This window comes from Neofelis nebulosa, chromosome 14 (genome assembly GCF_028018385.1).
Source record: "Neofelis nebulosa isolate mNeoNeb1 chromosome 14, mNeoNeb1.pri, whole genome shotgun sequence".
Taxonomy (NCBI): Eukaryota; Metazoa; Chordata; class Mammalia; order Carnivora; family Felidae; genus Neofelis; species Neofelis nebulosa.
The window spans coordinates 79,062,342-79,084,412 of record NC_080795.1 but is presented as its reverse complement, the minus strand read 5'-3'; the positions used below and the strand labels follow the sequence as shown (position 1 = coordinate 79,084,412).

Here is a 22,071-nt window from a genome sequence, read left to right as displayed (position 1 = left end):
GGGGTCCGCCCAGTTACTGTTTGTCCCGCTCTGAATGCTAGGCGTGCTTAGGGGCTGAAGGGCGAATACAACACGGCCCTGATGCCAGGCTGCTCCGTGTGCTAAGGGTGACGGTTCGGGGTGCTCTGTGCTGGGAAGGACAGAAGAACGCTTCCCCCCAACAATCAACCGCTTACCACGCACCAAATACTCCTACAACGCACACACTGGCACTGAGGGTTTATGTACCCCCAGCCCCGCCCTGGGGAGCTTCAGCAAGCCTGGAGCTATTCGGCGATCACTTTATGTACGAGGAGACACCCAGAGAGGTTCCGTGACCAGCCCAAGGACAAGGGACCAGATAAGAGCAGAAGCGTCTGCTGCAGGTTACTCTACACTACTCCTCACTACTCCTCTCTCTGGTCTCCTCTGTGTCAGAGTGTGACTTACCAGGGCCGGGGTTTGATATAAGGCTCCCAGGATGGGTAACAGTGACGCTGAGTCTTAAGGAAAGAGGAGAATTCGCCATGCTCTTTCTCACTGATGTGCTCCTCCTCCGGGCCGTGCCCTATGTGCACGGTCCCAGAGGCAGAAACTCTGCCTTGTGGGTCTCCATGTCGGGGACTCTGGCAGGACCTTGGGCGGGCGGGGGATACAGTGCTTGTGGCACGAGGGAGCCTTCGTGCCGGTGAGTGGTGGGAGTGGTGCGGAGATGCATGACTGCGTGGATGGGGGGCACGTGGGCAGCTTCGATGAAACAATGAATGAGGAGGCCAACACACGGAGGGGAAAAGGGGTGAGTGAGTGGGTGAGTCCTCATTGCCAAGTTTCCATCAGCCATGCCTGACTGGTCTTCCAGGTGGGAAGGAAAGAGGGCGGGTTCGTGGTGGCCCTTGGCTCCAACACAGCTTCTCCAGAGGCTTCTCTTCCGTCCGCCCTGCTGCAGGCTCCCGTCAGCGAACGCTCCGACGATGTGTCTACAGCCCGGCTTTGCCAGGCACAGCCAAGCACAGAGGCAGGGAAGGCAGCTCCTCCCACAGGTCCCTGGAAGGAGAGGCATTCTGGGGCTTCCGCTCAGCTCTGTCCTGGGGTCTCAGCGCCGTGATGCCAAAGCCACGGGGCTCCTTTAGGAACAGAGCTGGAGATCCCAGTACCATGTCAGCTCAGAGACCTCTGGCGTGTTGGGGTGTTTGTGAATCAGTTCCCTGGAAAGATAAGTGACCCTGCAGATTCCTGGGGCCACCCCGTGCATCCCTGGCCTTCCTCCCATGCTCGTGCCTGCAGAATGACAGCGACTGGTGGGGGTCTGTGGCAGTACCTTGGGCAAAGAGAAGCACTCTTAGCGAGTAGGCAAAGGGTAACTCCTGTGTGAATCCACAGGCTTCAGTAGAAGGCTCAGGATTATTAAAAAAAAATTTAAAAACATAAAAGAGATCTCCCCATTACTAATGAGGTGAAGTACAGAGTTAAATGTAGTTTACACGCTCGATCTGTGGATTGGTTTGTTTCTGTTGCATTGATACATGGAGGGCCTGCCGTGTGCCTGTCAGCATTCCAGGCAGGGAGGAAGAGAGACCAGAGACATGATCCCTAAGTCTGAGGAGCCCGGTGGAAAGCACAGACCAATAAGCAGGTCAACTTTTATTTTATTTTATTTTATATTTTATTTTATTTTATTTTATTATTTTATTTTATTTTATTTTATTTTAAGATTTATTTTATTTTAAGATTTTTTTTATTTTTAAGTAGTCACTGTATCCAGTGTGGGGCTTAAACTCATAACCCTGAGATTGAGTCCCATGCTCTACTGACTGAGCCAGCCAGGTGGCCTCTAAGTAGGTCACTTTTAAAAAAATCGTTATTTATCTTGGGAAGGGGGGAATGGCAGAAGGAGAGAGAGAGAGAGAGAGAGAGAGAGAGAGAGAGAGAGAGAGAATCCCGAGTAGGCTCCATACTCAGTGCAGAGCCTGATGGGAGGCTCATTCTCATGACAATGAGATCATAACCTGAGCCGATACCAAGAGTCGGATGCTCAACTGACTGAGCCACCCAGGTGTCCCTAGTAGGTCAATTTTAATACCACTTGTGGGGTGCTAAAATTCAGGGGTTTGTGGGAGCCTAGAAAAGATAGTGACACACTTCCTGCCTGGGAAATCAGGGAAGGCTTCCTGGAGGAGGAAGCATATAAGCTGGGCTTTGAAGCATGAGTAGGAGTCTGCCTGGCAAGGAAAAGACATCATCTGAGGCAATGTCAGAGAGTTAGGAAAAGAAAATTCTGGTGTGTACAAGGAAGAGAGAGAAGTCCTTGAGGTTGGAGGGTAAGCTTCATGAGGTTGGGTGTGGGGGCCGTGAACCTGGAAAAGGAGGTTGGAGCCAAATTGAAAAGGGCCATGAAGAGAAGACTTTGTGCTAGGAAATGATAGGAACGGACCTGTCTCATCCGATGATACCTGTGCTGAGGGTGAGCACACCCTCTGCAAACTCAAGAGTATAACATGGGAATTTATAGTCTGGTCCAGGTGTAAGGGTCTCCTTCTCAGAAGGGACACTGTCCTCAGAGCTTGGGGGCACTGTGTGCCCTCGGGCAGAGCGGGGATCAGAGATGACAGGGTCTCCACAGGTGGGGGCTCCCAACAGCCCTCTTGCTGGAGCCCACCTGGGGGAGACCGTGCCCCCCTGATCGCCACTTGGCAGCCGCCCTTTCCCTCAGCTTCCCCATCCAGAGATGGCTAACACCTCTCAGACTCCTCCTGTTCTAGCACCTTGACCTTAGAGGTGTGCAGGGTACCTTGCAGAGTCACGAGCCCCCGTTTCTGGGACGTCTACACCTGCCTGTGTGTGGAAGAAGGCAGCAGAGTGGGGGGCTGGAGCAGACATTGGGGTGGACCCCTCTCAGACCGAGGTCTCGAGCCAGATGCTGGGGTTCTGCAGAGACAACCACTGGCATGGAGTAAATGCTGGAAAGGGTTCTCTGATGAGGATAACTTCCTTTAGTGGAGTGCTGGCAGCTTTTGTTGTTGTTGTTGTTGTTGTTTTGGTTTTGGTGTTTGTTCTTATGGCCACCATTTTCATTTTAGGGTGCTGAGCTGGGGACTCGAATGGCTCTGCTCAGCTGGGGGGTGAGGTTACAGGCGGGCTGGGAGACGGGAGCTCAGAGCACGTGGCTAGGGAGTGGGGGACCCGGGGGCAGAGCACAGTTGCTCTGGCCCCACGGTCCACAGCTCTCCCAGGCCCCCAACTGTCTCCCATCCCCAGGGCTCCACGACTGTCCCCTAGGAAGAGGGGAGCCTGCTGGGGACGCCACCTCCAGAATCAGTGTGGGTGCCTTGCACTATTTAATACTCATTGCTTCATCAGACCAGACGCTGCTCAAAATAAGTTAAACAGAAATATCTTTCTGTGTCCTCAGGACCCTGTAATCCGAGACTGTGTCTTGTGAAATGACCCGAGACGGTGTATTCAGAGGGGGAAAAAGGAAACAAAAGAAACTTAAAAATGGGGAACAGTTCAGTACTGAGGATGTGGAAGACGTAAAAACAGGGTCGTGACAGCTCTAAGATGCTGGAATGAAAGAGCATCTCCTCCGGCTGAAGGGAGGGCGGTCCCCTGTCTGTGCTGCCCTGTTGGCCCAGAAGGGACGCTGGGTGAGGGATCTGGATGGACTTTGGAAGCCAGCACCGGAGGGGAGGCTGAACTGGGTAATTCTCGGAAAGCGGTCTAAACTGGGTGGAGAATCAGAGCCGAAAGGAGGAGAAGAGGCAAGATGCGGAGTGAGGACGACGGTTAAGGAACCAGGGAGGCTGCGTGTGGGAGGCTGACTGGGTTCGGGCAAGCGGGGGCCGCACCTGCTGGCCTGGTTAAGCACACGCACCTGCTCTGTGCTTTGCGAGGGAAGGAGCCTCGGCGCGGATGGGCTGGAGTTTGAGAAGTGAGGTGGGGAAGCGTTTGCTTCAGACATCACAGCTGTGGTGCCTCTGGACTCTGGACAACACTGGGGTAGGTGGCCAGGTGATGGGTGTCGTCTCCTTCCCCTTGGTGTATGGCTTCGTTCTCCATCAGGATCCCCCGGGTCACGGCAAACGGCCTGCAGCATCTCTATACTTTGCGCTGGCCTTAGGAACGTACCCCTCTCCGGACACGCCAGCAGAGCTCCCAGAGATGGCCCTGCTTGATTACATGTTTGACCCCTGCCGTATTCCAGCACCCAGGGTGCCGATGGGAAGCCTATGCTGGTCTGGTTTGCTGCCTCCCCACTGGCCAGGCACGTGGGGTTCCCCCACGTGAACCACATCAACAGAGGGTAGGAGGGCAGTTTCTGCAGAAGCGAGAGGTGAATTCTGCTACCAGAGGAAGGGAGTCTAGGAGGGAAAGCAGTGGTGGGGCCAGGCAGGAGACAATCCCTGGGGTGCAGGGGCTCAGGGGACAGACGGCAGTGGTCCCAGGGTGCCCGATTATATGGCCCTTCTCTCCCAGCTCCCCTAAAACTTTGTTTTCTTAAAGTTTATTTACTTTTATTGGGGCCAGGGGGTGAGGGGAGAGAGAGGTAGAGAGAACAAGTAGGGGAGGGGCAGAGAGAAGGAGAAAGCGAGAGAATCCCAAGCAGGCTCCACACTGTCAGCACAGAGCCCGATGCAGGGCTCAAAGCTACTAATCGTGAGACCATGACCTGGGCCAAAATCATGAATCAGACACTTAACCGACTAAGCCACTCAGGCACCCGTCCCCTAAAATCCTTTAGGTTAGGCATCTTTGTGGGACTGAAAATACGATTCAAAGTCAATGAGCATTTCCCTGTGTGTAATTTTAAGCACAAAACTCAAAGCACTGGGCTTCAGGGACCCCCGTCTGCCCTGGACCGACCTTCCCGCTTACCTCTTGGTTTCCTTCCAGAGGCAGCCGGTAACCCCTGGATTGGGTGGCCCAGAATGGGAATCCAGCCTCTGCCATTAATAACCACAGGGCCTTGAGCAATGTCGTGGTCTGGGGATTCCAGTCTGTGAAATGGAACAGTAACTCTGAGCACATGAGGCTATGGGGGGCTTCCGTGGGACTGAGTAGATGGATGTCCATGCTGTGCACCTGCTGTGTGAGTGGTGCTCAGAGACTTACTGGACCTCATGTTCGGGTCCCTTCTCTCTGGGAGTGTCCACCAACCTTGAGGGGGTTGGAGGGGGGCAGCATGTTTCCTGTTTACCTGCCAGACCTGTCAGGCAGATGCAGGAGGTGATTAATAGTAATAATGTGGGGCCCCGGGTGGCTCATTCAGTTGAGCGTCTGACTTCAGCTCAGGTCATGCTCTCACATTTGTGAGTTCGAGCCCCGCGTCGGGCTCTGTGCCGACAGCTCAGAGCCTGGAGCCTGCTTTGGATTCTGTGTCTCCCTCTCTTTCTGCCCCTCCGTTGCTCACACTTCCTCTCTCTCTCTCTCTCTCTCTCAAAAATAAATTAAAAAAAAAAAACTTCAGAAAATTAAAAAAAAATAGTACTAATGCTAAAGAAGCCATCTTTGGACAACTGAAACTTGCTGGTATGTGGGAACGACACCGGTTTCTGTTCCCCATCTTTGCTCTCAGCTGTGCCTAATCAAAGTCCCTTTCTTTTTAAAAGTTTTTCAATGTTTGCTTATTTTTGTGAGAGAGAGACAGAGACAGAGCGTGAGCAGGGGAGGGGCAGAGAGAGACAGAGGGAGACACAGAATCTGAAGCAGGCTCCAGGCTCCGAGCTGTCGGCACAGAGCCCGACGTGGGGCTCGAACCCACGAATCGCGAGATCATGACCTGAGCCGAAGTTGGACACTTAACCCACTGAACCACGCAGCTGCCCCCCACCCCCACTGGGTTCTTGGGAGCAGGTGCAGATGATGAGGTGGGGGGCAGGTGTCTGAGGGCTGGGACCACTTCCCAGGCTGTTCGTTTCGGAGTCCAGGAACTGATGGAGGCCTTTTACCCTTCCCTGCACCCCTCTTTCTGGATGTCTGGCTCCTTCCCATTATTCAGATCTCTGTTCAGTGTCCCCACCTCAGAGACTGTCCTTTCACAAAGAGTAAAAACTGTCCTACCCAAGTCATCTATCCCTTGACCCCACTGTGTTCAAATCAGTTATTCTCTGAAACCCTATTGGTACTTGTTTCCTGGGTTAGTTTTCTCCTCTTTTCCTGGAAAGCGGGCTCCAGGGAGGCAGGGATATTGCTCTGACCCAATGATTAAAACAAATGCCTGGCACGTAGCCGGAGACTCGGGAAGTACTTGCTGAGTTAGTGAATCGACGGCCGCGGACCGTGCAGGAGAGTGAACCAGCGGGCGCCGGCCTCTGGGTGAGGATTGCCTTCCACGCCCTTCGGGGACCAGTTTAAGAAATATTTATTGTTCAAAGAATAGACAGAGCTTGAGTTTCATTCACAGATTTTAGCAACTGGGAGAGAAACCACTGGCATCTCGCCTCTTGTTAGGGGGAACAAAATAACAGATAGGAAATCTCTGCGGATTCCACAGCATAAAGAAGGAAACCACGTCACTCCTCCAATTCTGTCTCCTTCAGTCAGAGGGATCCTGTGCTTTGGCAGGGTGGGGTTGAGCGGGTTCCATTTACATCTTGGGATGCCTGACTGAGGAGGACACATGACTGGACGCATGTTCTTGCCCAATGGCAGGACAAGTCTCTGGCGGGCTGGGTCCCTTCCTTGTCTCCTCTCCCACGAGGCAACTGGTCACACGCTGCTGTTCTCTGGAGGACGGGGACCGGTCCCCTCTCTGGTCCAGTGACACAGACACTGAATCTAGGAGCACAGTGGCCCGGGATTTAACCCCAGTTCTGTCACCTCCTGGCCGTGTGATCCGCGGCACAGTCCTTAACTCTCCTGAACTTGAGACCCCCCTTGCCGGCTTGTTAGGACGACCTAAAACAATGCAAGTGAAACCACCAGCATGGTGCTGACTCAGTCTACCTCTTGTCTCATTGTGCCTTTGTATGGTTGCCCGTCACTACCACAAACACAGTTGGCTCAGCTGCCATTCTGTAGGGTTTTTTTTTTTTTTAATTAAAAAATTTCCTTAATGTTTAGTTTTGAGAGAGAGAGACAGAGAGAGAGAGAGAGAGAGAGAGAGAGAGGGAGAGCAGGGGAAGGGCAGAGAGAGGGAGACACAGAATCTGAAGGAGGCTCCAGGCTCTGAGCTGTCATCACAGAGCCTGATGTGGGGCTTGAACTCATGAACCATAAGATCATGACCTGAGCCGAAGTCAGATGCTTAACTGACTGAGCCACTCAGGTGTCCCTAAAATTTTTTAAATGTTTATTTACTTTTCCAGAATGTCACAGAGTTGGAGTCATACCGTGTGTAGCCTTTGCAGATGGGTTTCTTTCACTTCCTGATATGCATTTAGGGTCCCTCCGTGTGTTTTCATGCCTTGAGAGCTCGTTTCTTTTTAGCGCCAAATAGTATTCCATTGTCTGCACCACAGTTTACTTACCTGTTCACCTGCTGAAGGGCATCTTGAGTGATTCCAAGCTTTGACAGTGATGAATGTGACTGCTGTAAACATCCACGTGCAGGTTCTCGCGTGGACAGAAGTTTTCAGCTCCTTTGGGTAAATGCCAGCGAGCCTGATTGCTGGGTCACCTGGGAAGAGCTCGTTAGGTTTGTGAGAAACCCCCGAACTGTTTCCCAAGGTGGCTGCGCCATTCTGCGTCCCCAGGAGCCGTGAGTGCGCGCGTCGCTGTTGCTCGGCGTCCCCGACAGCTGCTGTCCGTGCGCATGCTCCGGCCACGCCCAGAGGTGTGTGCTGGGATCTCGTCTTTTACAGTTTTCTGACGCTGCGTGACGTGGAGCTTCTTTCCGTGTGGTTACTTGCCGTCTGTGCATCTTCTTTGGTGAAGGGCCTGGTAAGAACAGCGTCCCATTTGTTAAAATAATTTTTAACTTTATTTGAGAGAGAGAGAAAGAGCGCAAGTGAGGGAGGGGCAGAGAGCGAGGGAGAGGAAGAGAGACTCTTAAGCAGGCTTCATGCTTAGCTTGGAGCCTGACTCGGGGCTCAATCCCATGACCCTGGGATTATGACCTCTGAGCTGAAATCCAGAGTCTGACGCTTAACTAACTGGGCCACCCAGGTGTCCCCGTTGACCAGTTTTTAAAATCAGGTTGTTTGGTTTCTTATTGTTGAGTTTCAAGCGTTCTTTGTATATTTTGGTAACGGTTCCTCATCAGGTGTGTCTTCTGCTAATATTTTCACGTACTCTGTGGCTTTTCATGCTCTTGGAGTTTGTCGGCATTGTTGTGTAGTTAGAAGTGCCCCGTACACAGTGCTCAGCATAGAAGTCCCATAAAAATACTGGATCGGAGAAGAGAGCAGAAATACAGAGGTGCCCTGGTGTGTCCACTTCCATTCCTAGGTGTAAGGGGAAGGGGCCCACGCAGCATCGGAGGTGGGAGAATTCTCTTGCTATACCCCAGAGCTGTGACCACCCCCACCCTGTCCACCTTTCTGGGGGTGTCCCCAGCCCCACTTTCTCTTCCGAGCTCTAGACTCAGTTGCCTGTCTGTCTTTGGCTTCTCCACCTGGCTCCCTTCTGGTGCCTCAGACTCAGTCCAGGGGGAGCCCCCATGCCCGCGACCTGCAGTGACCAGCTCCAGTGCTTAAACTGGGAGTCTGGGCTCCCCACCCCCAAGTTCTCCTCTCTCCCCTCTGCTCCCTGCTGGTCACCCTTATCATGGCATCTGCAGTCATCCCAGGGGAGGTGGTCTGCGTCTCTTACTTGGCCCTGCACCGCCCTCCTCACCCCCCCCACCCCCCCGCCGCTCCACCTGGCACTCTGCAGGATGGATGTCCATTCCTGTGCCTGAGAGCTTCCACTGGTCCCAGGAGTTCTCCAGGCGGTCTGGCCCCTTGCTCTGGGCACCACACAAGTCCCTAGGTGGTCTTATGAACACTCTGTCCTCAAACCTAAATACCTGCCTCTCCATAAACCCTTACCTTCTCCTTCAGCTTTCATTCCCGCTTGCAAAATACTGCCCCCCTTGCTTATCCCACGAGTGATCCTCGAAGGGAGACCATCCATTCCTGGTGCAGGCAACCCTTGTCCTCCTGGCTACTCCCCTCTCACCTTCCCAGGCTCAGCTCAGACATCACCTCCTCCAGGAAGCCTCCGCTGACCTCCCGGGCCTGAGGTCAGTGCTTGTCCTTCCTTCTACCAGAGCTCTGACTGCAGGGAAATGTAAGCATCTTCTCGTTTGTCTGTCTCCACCATTAGGCTGCAGTCCCTGCGCAGAGTGTCCTATCCCACGGGCCTGGCACTTAGTAAGTGTTAACATTAGCTCAGACTGAGAATCTCCCCTCAACATTGACTGTGGCAATGTTGGCCAACATTTCACTTTATAAAAGATTATCACACCCATCGCCTCATCTCCTCTACAGATCCACGAAGGAGGGGATATCGTTCCCATCTTATAGGTGAGGAGACAAAGGATTGGAAAATCACAAAAGTAGCGTGCCTTAAGCACTCACTGTGGTCAGGTATGGTTCTAAGCTTTTTACATGGAGTCACTCAGTTAATGCTTCCTGTCACTTGGGTATACCGATCTTACATGAAAGGGCTGAGGTCCAGAGAGGTTAAGTGACGCCCTTGGTTTGCACAGCTAGGAAGAATTCTGGTCAAGAAGCTTCGTCATCATGCTTGCTGCCCCGGGAGAAGCCAGTGCCCCCGACGGTTCCCAGTGGACGAGAGGTACTCTGTACGGATTTGTTGACTGAGGAGGACTCCCTCCGGGTCACACAGAGCCAAGTTTGAATCTAAGATGCAGGCTTTCCAGTGCTCCCCTGGCTTCCCCATTTGGGCTCTCGAGCAGCCTTGCAGAGAGCAAGCCGTCCGGCTCCCTCTTCCCCACAGCCCTGCAGAAGGGCCCTGGGACCTCAGAGCTCAGTGGTTGGACTCCTCGTGCCATGCTTCTGTGTCTCCACTGGATTCCTGCCCAGAGCATCGCCTGTCACCCTGGCAACATGTCAGCAGTGCCCCCGTCCACCCGGCCCCTCCCCCGCAGCGGGCAGCTGCCAGACCCTCTGTGCAGACCCAGTGTGCTCTCTGCCAGGGCTGCCCTCCAATGCACCAAATCTCATTTTCTCCCTTTAAATTGTGTTCTGCTCAGTGTCTCCCCCTCCTATCCCCCCCCCCCCCCCGGGAGCCTGAATAGGGAACACTGGTTACTATGGCAATCGGCTGGCTTGTGGCAAGAACTCGGCTCAGCAAATTAATTGCTGGACTTTTGGAGGCTAATGGCCGAGCTCTGCCTCCCAGGGACAGGGTGTGGCCTACATCATGCCAGCTGGGCAGCTGGGCCCTGGAGAGAGCTCAGAGACTGGAGAGAGAGAGAGGGAGGGAGAGAGAGAGAGATGGAATCATGGCACCCTTGCTTTCTGGGACTGCCACCTGAGGTTGGCTGGGGAAGGCAAGGAGATGGGCTCCCCCAAACCCCAGCTTTTCTGCATACTTGGTCTGTGCTGGCACCTTCCCAGAAAGCATTTTGCGGAACCCTCACAGCACCCCACTGATGTAGAGATCGCCCCATTTTATGAGGATAAAACGGTCATTCATATGGCTAAGGAGGAAAGGCGGGACTCCATACCAGAATCTGCCCGCCTCAGGGGGTATTTTGCCATGAACATTCCAGGTATTCCTAGGCAGAAGGCCATCGTGTCCTCTACAATCTCTTCCAGAGGAAAGAAGCATAGGGAACATTTCCTAGCTCACCCCCTGAAGCCAATATCACTGCAGTCCCCAAACCAGGCAAAGACATTCCAAGAAAAGAAAAAGACAGACCAATATCTCTCATGAACATAGATGCAAAAGGCCCTAACAAAATATTAGCTGATTGAATACGAACATATAGACAAGAAGAGGTATACACTCTAGCCAAGTGGGCTTTATCAGGTCTCTAAGGCTGGGTCAGCATTTGAAAATCAGTTAGTAGACTGATTTACCCAAATTCTCTTCCCTCTGGTTATTATCAGCTTTCTTCCCTACTTTTGCCCTTTATGTCCTTCTCTTCTTTTTTTTTTTTCAATTTTTAAAAAAACGTTTGTTCATTTTTGAGAGACAGAACAGAGTGTGAGCAGGGGAGGGACAGAGATAGAAGGAGACGCAGAATCCGAAGCAGGCTCCAGGCTCCGAGCCATCAGCACAGAGCCTGATTCAGGGCTTGAACTCACTGACCACAAGATCATGACCTAAAGTCGGGTGCTCAACCGACTGAGCCGCCCAGACGCCCTGTCCTTCTTTTCTTTCCTGTAAGCTGGGTGATCAGAATTTGGTTTCATTGACTGTATCCTTTGCTTGTTTGCCCACGCTGTGTCTTTACTTAAGTAGTTAAGTGTTTCTCCAGCCAGGTTTCTCCAGCTGCACCCGAGCTATTAGGAACCTGGCCTCTGGTCAGATTGCCCTGGGACCGCATCCCGGCCCTGAGCGGTGGAGTCACAGGCAGGTGGCTAAGCCCTGGGTGCTGTTTCTCACACAGCACACTGAAACTCCTGATACCTGCTGTTTGGATACTCTGGGCTCTTAACCTGTGAGGCCCTCACCTGGTGTGGTACTTGTTACGGTTCCAGCAGGAGAGGGCATGTTCGGTGTCCTTCCGGCCTGAGGCCAGTCCAGCTGTCATGACTGGCCGTGTGCATCTAGCGAAGTTGTCTGGGCCGCGGGCACCTGCCAGGTTCATCGCTGGGAGGTGGGGGAGCAGTGCGGCTTGCGAGTTTGCCGAGACCTCGGGGAGGGTGTTGGCAAAGGCATTGCACTTCCAGGGCACACAGTCGGCAGGCTCTCCCCGGCCCTTTCTCGAGAGGGAAACACCCAGACTGGGGATTCTCAGCCCAACCAGTACTCACTGGGTCCCACATGGGGCAAAATAGCCGGCCTTTGAGATGGACAGTGGGGACACATGCCCCCCACCCCACCGGGGAGCTTACAGACAAGGGGTGATTGTCTCTGAGTGCCTTGGGTGGCCTTTCACACACACGTGTGCACACACGCACACACACACACACACACACACACACACCTGCTCTTTGGCAGTGGGGTGTGCCTGGGATATGTCCCCTGTTCCCAGCCTCAGCTTGTAAAGGGGGATGTCGACACCCGCCCCTTGCAGTCATTGTAAGTATGGAGAGGCACCATGTGGACAGCTCTGAGGCTCTCAACCGGTGCCAGGCTCGGCCCAGCTGCAGGGACCCTGTTTGGTGGGTGGCCTCAAGGTCTGGGCTGGGTTGAAGCCCCAGCTCTGGCTCATGTCAGCCATGTGGACTTGAGAGCAGTCGAGGCATCAGACAGGCTAAGGGCTTTGCATGCAGTTTTATTATTCAGTTCCTACGACAGTCCCTTGCAACAACCCGCTGTGGGGTAGGGTGTGTTATTATCTGGGTTTCCTATGTGGCCTTCGTCATGCTGAAGAAGGTTCCCTATTGTGTTAGAGTGTTGAGTGTGTTTATCGTGAAAGGCAGTTAGATGTTGTCAGGTGTTTCTGTATTGGTTGGGACACTGTGTGTCCTTTGCTCTCCTGGCGAGTGCATCACATGGGTTGGCATGTGCGTGTTGAACCAGCCTTGCATTCCTGAGCTGAATCCCACGTGGTGGCGGTGTATAACCCTTTCAGTGTGCTATTGAGTTCAGTTTTCTAGTCTTCCATTAAGTACGTTTGCATCTTGTTCGTAAGAGACATTGGCCTGTTGTTTTCTCTTTATTTGTGTGTGTATTTGGGAAGTTATGTCACCAAGATTCCTCTAGAAACTTGGAGACTATGACTTGGGAGGAAGAAGCCTGGTTTCCACAATGAGGGAAATTATCAAATTTCTTGAACCCTGGAAAAACACTGGACACTATGGCTGTTACCAATTTATCTCCTCCGTCTACATTCTTACTTATTTCATTTTAAAAAATGATGCCTCAGTAATTGGTGGTGATAATTTGGATTTTATGTATCCACAGAGGTCATGGAAAGAGAATGGGCTCAGTGCCCAGAAGGCGCTGGGGTTCCAGTCCTGGTCCATCCTCTGGTGACCTGGAGACAGACTGGTATCTTCTCCATCTCAGTCCCCTCCTTTGGCACATGGGGATGATGATTCCTGCCTTGAAGGGTCACAGGAGTTCGCTCAACAATCAGAAAGTACCTGGCACACGGCAGATAATCAATGGCAGCCATTCAGTTACTTTCATGGCTTTTTGAAATGTCCGTGTTCTTCAAATGAATGGCTCCTGGCCACCTGAGATGACGAGATGACATGACCACATGGCTCACTACTGAATCTAATATTTATTTGTCAAATAACAAATAACAGGAAGAACAAGGACGAGTCCGTGCATTCATATAGCTTTGAAGGATGAGAAGGGTGGGCCACCCATGGGACTTGCCCTGACTCTGTGTCTCTTCTTCCCCTGGAGCCTCAGGTCCTGACCCTTGGCCTCTGCCCCTTCATATACGATTTTGGGCAAGTGTCTTTCTTCTTGCTCCCGTGGCCACCTCCTGAGTATCATGCTTTTGGGGTATTGTCATTTGGGCTGTTGTATACCTTGTGCACTTGCAAGGTGGCCTTTAGTGCTCTGGCAAGACGAGGGCAGTTTGCCCTGAGGGTAGCAGGGACCAGCATGGGAATTCAGGTACCTGTCCTGAGAAGGGCCCACATACCTGTCCATGTGGCCAGGGACGTCTCCATGTGCCCTGCCTTCTCTCTCCTCTGGGACTTTGCACATGCTGTTCCCTCTGCCTGAAATCATCAACTGCCTCTTGTCTGATGGAGTCCTACTCTGCTTTCCAAAATTGGCTTGGGTGTCACTCATCCAGGAGTCCTGGCCTACCCCTGAAATAACCATGTGACAGCACCCCCTACCCCTGCCGGTGCTCCTGTCACCCCCTGAACGTCCCTGTGCTGGTGTTTCTTATCCTGTCTTGCCCTGGCCCACGTGTCACCTGTCTCCCAGGTGTCATTGCCCTTGGGGAGGATGGTTCAGAGTCCTTCACCTGCCCGCCCTCAGCACCTGGCACAGGAGGGCAACTGATAAGTAGCTCAGAATCCTATTAGCTGTTTTCCCTTTCCTGTCTCAGGGCTTAAACGGTGACAGATACTTTTGGAAGCGGATATCCACATGAAAATAAGGTACGCAGGAGAAACACACTTAGCTAGTAAATGTCATAGAGCAAAGAAATGTATTGAAAGTAAGAAAAATAAAAACCCAAACAAGGTCTCTCCTACTGAGTTGGCAACGACTGAGGGAATGGTAACGTCCGTGCCGCCAGGGATGCGGTGAGGGGCTCCGTCATATGCCCCCGCTTGGCGGGAGCCGGTATAGCCTCTGCAGAGAGAAGCTTGGTCATTGGTGTCAGGGTCCTTTCAAGATTTCTCACGGAGGGCCCTAAGGAAATAATTACATGCGGGCAGAGGCTTAGGTACAAAGATGTCCTCCGGTAACATATCGGCAAATAAAACCGCCTGTTCCACGTCCCGACGTGGAGGTTGCAAACAGAATGTGGTGCCGGTGCCCAGGCGCACGGTCCCGCGGGGACGGCAGGTCCTCAGTGCGCGTTTGCTGGTGGCCGGAAGCAGGGAGGGTTGGGTGACCCCCGCGGGGCAGGCGTCCTGGGCTCGCTCGCGCGAGGGCCACGCCGTTGGCTGAGAGAGAGGTCGGCGGGGGCGCGGAGTCTCCCTCCCACACGGGCCGGGGCCCTTCTCTAAAGGCGTTGTCTTGTCCACACAGGGTATGTTCCCGTAGAGCTGGGGCCGCCTCCTCCTGGCCGAGAGATGCATGTTCCCACGCGTGGGAGAGCCGTGGCCTGCCTCCTGTGGCTGCTGTTGCTGTGGAGCGGGGACTGCGGCTGTCGGGCTCAGAGGGCAGGTGGGGACACCATAGAATGTGCCAGACCGGGCACCGAGCAGCTGCTGTGCGTGCCCGTGCGTGGGGGTGGGGTGCGAGAGAGTGAAGGAGCGTGCAGGAGGCTGAGGCGGTGTGTTTGTGTGAAGGTTGTGAATGTGAGTACATGTGCATGCGTGAGAGTGAGTGTGGGTGAGTGTGCAAGGGTCTGGCCGAATTTGGTTGTGCGGTTGTGAGTTTGTGTCTAAATGAGCGTGTGCAAATGAGTGTGCACGTGCAAGAGTCTGAGGTGCGTTTGTGTGTACGAAAGTGTGTGAAATAACCTGAGCGTGTGTTTGTGTGAGCCTGAGTGTGCGAGCACGTGTGTGAGGGTGGGTTGCGTGTGCAAACGTGTGGGTGTGAGTCTAGGTGCATGTGAGTGTGTGAGCATGTGGGTGAGTGTGTGAGTGTGTGTGCAAGTGTGTGAGAGCATGTGGGTGAGTGAGTGTGGGGGAGGGTGTGGGAGAAGATTGAGCTCTGAACACACGTCCCGAGTGGGCCGTGGGGTGTGCAGAGAACCCGCAGGGCCTTGGGGACAGAGGGCAGGGGTAGGACGGTGTCGCGTTGTCCTGCTCTGGGAGGGATTTGGGGACACACTCCGGGGGACATGGACACACTGGGGTCCAGCCAGAAGAGGCGGCCAGGACCGCAAGGGCAGCGAGACTCTGGAGGAGACGGGGGAGAGGGGAGTGGGAAGTTCACTGCGGAAGAGGCAGCTGGGGGCAGGAGGGGTGAGTCGTGGCGGTGGTTGGTCCACGTGCCTGAGGGCCTCCTGGGGAGGGTGCCATCGGCGTGGAGGCATGAAGGAGGGGTCAGGAACACGAGCCGGTCGGTATCAGGGCGCCGAGCACAGAGCCTGCTCTCTGGGGTCCTCGAGCAGGGAGGTCACCGGGCTCTAAAACACAGCCCCATTTTGCAGATGAGGAACTGAGGCACAGACAGGCCCGAAGCCCCCAGCAGGGGAGGAGCGGGAACACAGGCAGGTGCCCGCCTGAGCCACGCCAGGTTTCTGAGCCTGCAAAGGAAACACACACAGACAAAAACCCCAGGGCCTGTGTTTCGGTGTTGTTTTCCCCAAGTCTCCTCATGTATTTCTCTGCCCAGCTCAGCTAGCTGGGAAGACAGCAATGACCATGGACGTCCCGGTCTTCATGGGAGGAGTGTGGGGCTCTGCATCCACTGAGACGGTCCTGAGAGCACGGTGACACACGGGATTATTAAAACAGAAGTGCGGGGCGGTGGGGGGTGGGCAGCAACCATCTCTCCCAAGCCCTCATTTTGTAGTGTCTAACACATCGGACCAGAGGGGGGCAGTCACCTGCAGGGCTTACACACACGGCCCTTACCTGTGGCAGAGCTGAGGGCACCGGTCCCGGGGTCAGGGCCCTTCCTGAGACACACACTTAAGTCTCACGTGCACATGATGCAATCCCTTCCCTGACCTGTTCCCCCCCGCCCCCCGAGAGAATGTACTCAGAGCTCCAAAGGGCCCCTGGGTGAGACCTCAGGAACAAGAAACCTTCTGCACCCTTAAAATAAATGTGCTCAAGGATTTCAGCCCACAGGCTGGGTCCTGCTTGGTTCACGGCAGCAATTACCCTGCCCGGGCTAGAACACTATTGTCCCAAAGACAAAAGGATGACCTTTTGTGTCAAGGAGAAAAACTCCCCGGGAATTATCTCTTGAGTCCACACATCTGGGCAAGCACTCCAGAAGCTCTAATCCTGTTAGGGAGCCAGCCAGTGAAGGTGGGGGGATTTACCTCTGCTCCAGGCAGCATAATGCAGCATGGGTTTAAAAGGTAGATGCGGAAAATTCAACAGTGGCCCTGGCTTAGGTGGGAATAGGGATAAGGAAGTATGTGTGTGTGTGTGTGTGTGTGTGTGTGTGTGTGTGTGTGTGTAATACATGCAGAGTTCTTGTTTTTCTGTTTTTTGAAATTCTAAAAAATTTTTTTAATGTTTATTTACTTTGGAGAGAGAGAGAGGGAGAGAGAACGCAAGGGGGGGGGGAGGGGCAGAGAGAGAGGGAGACACAGAATCTGAAACAGGCTCCAGGCTCTGAGCTGTCAGCACAGAGCCTGACGTGGGGCTCAGACCCACGAACCACGAGATTATGACCTGAGCCGTAGTCGGAGGCTCAACCGACTAAGCCCCCTAGGTGCCCCTGAGTGCGGTATATTTTACGTGGTCTGTAATGCTGGCATGCTGTGAACTGTTTAAACATCCAACGAGAGTGCTGGCTAAATAAATTACGTGCACCTGTGCAGTGGAATCCCTGCAGCCGTGGAAACCGGCCGTATCACCCTGGAGATGGGTTTCTAGCACATCGAAGGAGGTGTGGAAAACAGCCACGTATCAGTGTGTCCAGTAAAGTCCCACGTGCACTAGGAACTATGCAGAGACACAAACCAACAGGTATACACGCTGCGGGTTGGCAGTGCTGACTCTCCGTAGCTGGAAACATAAGCACTGAAAACATTTTTGATTGCGTTTTCTGAAATCATGCATTATTTGTAGTAGATTTAAACAAACAAACAAGGCAGTCACCGTGTAACCGAAACCAAAACTGTTTAGGAAATCGGTACAATGGTGTTCCCTGAACGTTGACCCCTTTTATGCAAGGGGTCACATGTTGGCAGCTGAACCTCACAGCAAACTTGGGGACGCTCATCACCATGAGAAGTTAAGGAACCGAGGTTTTGCAGCTTTAAGGCAGCCAGACCAGGGCCCCCAGGAGTGCGCCCCGCCCCCCAACCCCTCCAGACCCAAGGGCATGACCTTTCCCAGTGCATTTGGGCCAGGCCGCCCTTCCTCTCCCCCTGCAGGCTGCAAGACCGTGCACTACGACCTGGTCTTCCTCTTGGACACCTCCTCCAGCGTGGGCAAGGAGGACTTTGAGAAGGTGCGGCAGTGGGTGGCCAACCTGGTGGACACTTTCGAGGTGGGGCCCGAGCGCACCCGCGTGGGCGTGGTGCGCTACAGCGACCGGCCGGCCACGGCCTTCGAGCTGGGCCTCTTTGGCTCGCGGGAGGAGGTCAAGGCAGCGGCGCGGCACCTGGCCTACCACGGCGGCAACACCAACACGGGCGACGCGCTGCGCTTCATCACGCGCCACAGCTTCTCGCCGCAGGCCGGCGGCCGCCCCGGGGACCGCGCCTTCAAGCAGGTGGCCATCCTCCTGACCGACGGCCGCAGCCAGGACCTGGTGATGGACGCCGCGGCCGCCGCCCACCGCGCGGGCATCCGCATCTTCGCTGTGGGCGTCGGGGCGGCGCTCAAGGAGGAGCTGGAGGAGATCGCCTCGGAGCCCAAGTCCGCACACGTCTTCCACGTGTCCGACTTCAACGCCATCGACAAGATCCGCGGCAAGCTGAGACGCCGCCTGTGCGAAAGTGAGTGGGTGCGGGGCGCGCGGGGCGGGGGGTTGCTGAACTGCTCAGTGGGGAGGGGTGGAGAGCAGGGGGCAGGAGCAGGGGACAGGGGCTGGCGGCAGGGGACGGGGTAGGGGCCGATAGCAGGAGCAGTGGACAGGGGCTGGCGGCGGAGTCAGGGGCGCATGTCGGGGCAGGGGTTGATGGCAGGCGCAGGCCACAGTCCACCTGCCAGGGCTCAGTGACCAGGGAAAACCAGTTCTGCGCTGGAGGCGGGGCCCACACCCTGGCTCCTCCCCAGGCTCCGCCTCCAGGGCGCAGTCTGGATGGAAATTAAAATGGGGCTGGGTCCTCAGTCCCGCCCACCCTGAGAGACTTAGAGATGGTTAAATGCAGGGCAGTGGGATCTGCATTTCTGTGGTGGGAACATATCTGCTACCTCCATGGCTGTTGAGGTCAGAGCCCTACACACAAAGCCCTCCCTAAGGCCCATGGCAGGTGAAATATATGGGGCCCTCTCCTCTCCCCAGGGATTGCCTTGAGAGGTGGGCCAAGAAAATGGGCACAAGGCAGGTTTCTGTGACCCCCAGCCAGCCACTTACATGGTTGGGCACTGCTTATCTCAGAGGCCAAGTGCTGTTGACCTGGTGCCCTGAGATAACCCGAGGTTGTCTGGAATCTGTTGACTGTGGCTGGGGATGGGGGATGGGGAGGTTGGGCAGCAGGCAGGGATCTGACCCTGAAGGCTGACCTCCAACATCCTTGTTGGATCATTCTCAGGACAGCCTCCCCCAAAGGACAGGAAGGGAGAAGTGGGTTTTCCGTGCACTGGCCTGTGTCCAGCTTCTGTTCTGCCTGCTGCATTGGGGTGATACTTGTCCTTCCTGGGTCATGACCAGTGTTTGGTACCCACCTCCCCTCTCCCCCAGCCTCCAAGACCAGCAGGTAGGGGCTGGGAGCAGAGTCCCAGCCTCTGGGACTGTCAGTTTTGCTGACTACTTCCGGGGACTGAGAACATCACCCCTTGTCGGGGACAGGGAAGCCTTGGGGTTGGGGCCAGCGGTGGGAGCAGCTGGCCATGACTTGGGAGAGCCATGAGGGTCTGCTCCCGGGAAGGGGCCTGGCCTGCAGCCCTGTGAGAAAACAGCTAAGCTGTGTCTGAAACAGAACGCCCTCGGGCCCTTTACCTTTCTGTGACTCTTTCCTCTGTTGGCCCCACCCTACTTAATCTCCACTCACTTATTCGTAGATACGTGTTGGAGATCTAGTGTGTGTGGGGCCTTGTGCTGATTTCTGGGCCTGTAGACAAAGAGAAGACGAAGCCCCTGCCCTTGGAGTGTTCATAGTCTAGATGGCAAAAAAGACGCATAAAAAGGGATTTAATACAGTGGGGGTGACCTTAATAAACGTGTCACAGAGTCTCAAGGGGTCCTACCGTGTTTGTGCTCGGTGATGACCCTGAGAATGAGGGAGGACTTCCTGGAGGAGGTGACGCTTAGACTATTTAGCAGGACATGCCTGAGCTGTAGGATGAGGGATTGAGGGGTGGTATGATGCAGTCTGTGAACAATCATGGACCTGTATTGCCGTGGTAAAGGAGGGAATTAGGGTTGGTGGTTTTGTATGATTGTCCGACTCTCAGTAAAGGAGGGCCTTGTGTGCTCAGATGAATTGTGGAAGGGTTTTGTGCAGGGGTGTGACACAGATAGGAGACCCTTTATAGGACTGCTGGAGAAATTCAGGGACAAACGGTGCTGGGGATACATGGAGCACGAGGACTACACCCATTCCACAGATGAGGAGATTGATGCCCTGAGTGCCAAGTGAAGGAAACCTATGCAGTAGTGTAGAAGGCGTTGACCATGGACTTTTCCTTGACCCGCATTGCAACCACGCACATCATGGCGATCTTTTCACAGCATGCAGCCTACTAGGCTTCCGGAAGGGGCAGCTGCTAGGCCTGTAGCAGGAGCCAGACGGGGAGATCCAGCCAGGATGGGAAAGAGCAGGGAGGCAGGAGAGGCAGTGTGGTAGGGCCAGGGCTCAGGACTGGCCTCTGAGCTGACGAGAGTCAGGCCCAGCCGGGAGGCCGAAGTCCCACGTGGTGGCTCATGGGTGCTCCTCTAGACCCTGCCCACTGGCATTGTGTCTTCCTGCCAGCCTCTGTCCAGACTGGTTCTAGAGTTGGGCCAAGCAGAATGTAGATTCTGAAGAACTTCCATGCCTGGGGGTTGGTTCTGGGAATGGTGAGGACAGCCCCAGAGAGGCCAAGTCACTGAGCTGTGCTCCCCAGTTAAAGCAGGGCTGGGGATGGAATCCGGGGCTTCAGCCTCCACGTGCTGGCCGCCCCCCACCAGGCCCCGGGACTCAGGTTGCGCCATCGCTGACCTCGGTTCTGAGTTGAGGACAGCGTTCCGCTCACAGGCAGTAGAGGACCCCACTCTAACGGGCTTGGGGAATAAAGCAGATTGACCTCACACACGACAGAAAGGCCAGAGGTCAGGCGGGCTTGAGTGATGAGACCAGGCCTCGCTCAACTGCCGTTTCTAGGTTCTTTCTTGGCCTAATCCCGTCCTTGGCAGCCTTTTGTATCTGGGTCCTGGCACGGATGGCTCACTGAAGAGGGGTGGGGTCGGTGAGGGATACTGAGGCCCTGAGAATGGGCAGCGAGGGAGCTGGCTGATGGCAAGGGCGGAGGTGTGTCCAGACCCCCGTGGGGGGAGGAGGCCGTGTGACAGGAGCCGAAGTCCCCTCAGGGAAGGCACCTGCTGCCTCAGCTATGGCCTAGAGGGAGCAGGAAGGAAGCCCCCACCCACCCTCTGTCCCTCCCCTCGTCTCCCCTCCTCCCCTGGCCTGAGCCTGTCTGACAGCAGCCAACAAGGGGCCCAGGTGATGGCGACATAGTAGTGAAGGAGGGGAGAACAGGTGTGTGTGGGGGGCACATGGGGCTACCTGTGGAGAATCTTAGGGCCATGTGAGACTCCAGCCCCAGGACAGACAAGACTGGGGCCCAGCATGCCTGGATTTGGTCTGACAGAGAAGTGTGGGCCTGAGACTCTCCCCAGACCAAAACTGTAGCTCCAGAGTGGAAGGAGGCTGACTGGGGCCTAAACTACATGACCCTGTCCTAGTTTCCATCCCCACCCCCCTCAAGGGAGGATGTGTGACCCATGCAGGGAAACAGGGGTCCTGTAACCAAGAGAAATGGACATTGATGCTGGCCAGCCGGGGACACCACGTATTCCCCATGACAACGCGCAGAAAACTCACAGTGGCCGGGGTCCTCCAAATGCCTGAACAGACGGAAGATTTAAGTTATGCTCAGCTGTCTGGAGGGAATCTGCTTTTGTAAATACAGATGTAAGCTGACTAGGGCCTGGTCTATTCTAGTGATGAATGAAACAAAATCCCCTTACAATTGCTTCAATTAGAAACAAAGCAAAATAAAATAAGATAGCTAACAGTAAGATACTGAACCGCATCGAGTAAGATTAAATCCAGGAGCATCACAAAATCCAAATGACCAGAAGTCCCTGGGCACAGAGGAGATGCCTTTGGGTGACTTCGGAACTCAAATAGGAGCTGTTCTGAATAGGGGCTTTGCACTGATGATCTGGAAATTCGCAGACTAACGACGTGGGGTTTTTGGTGTAGTGATCATTCAGTTGGATCCGACCTACTCATTCATTCATTCGGCAACCACACACTGAGTGATTCCTCCTTTGGGGGCCATGCCAAGGGCCAGGATGCGGTGATGGATCGGACATTCTTTTTTGTCCTTGGGGACCGTTTGTCTCCTTGAGACGGCAAGAAAGTGGCGGCTAATTACACGATGGAGT

The 22,071-nt window shown here is 54.5% G+C and overlaps 1 protein-coding gene across 4 annotated transcripts in view; it reads left to right on the top strand.

The window, feature by feature from the left end:
* The window catches only part of COL22A1 (collagen type XXII alpha 1 chain), a 258,118-nt gene that overhangs the window by 6,621 nt on the left and 229,426 nt on the right, over positions 1-22,071 (top strand). For 3 of the 4 annotated variants that reach the window (XM_058699180.1, XM_058699178.1, XM_058699177.1), the window contains exons 2-3: positions 14,707-14,844; positions 17,687-18,253. In XM_058699180.1, coding sequence (XP_058555163.1) covers positions 14,751-14,844; positions 17,687-18,253 — 661 coding nt within the window. In that variant the 5' untranslated portion in view covers positions 14,707-14,750. Of the gene's footprint in view, positions 1-3,629; positions 3,976-14,706; positions 14,845-17,686; positions 18,254-22,071 lie in introns of those variants that run through there. The other variant, XM_058699179.1, reaches the window with a different exon arrangement.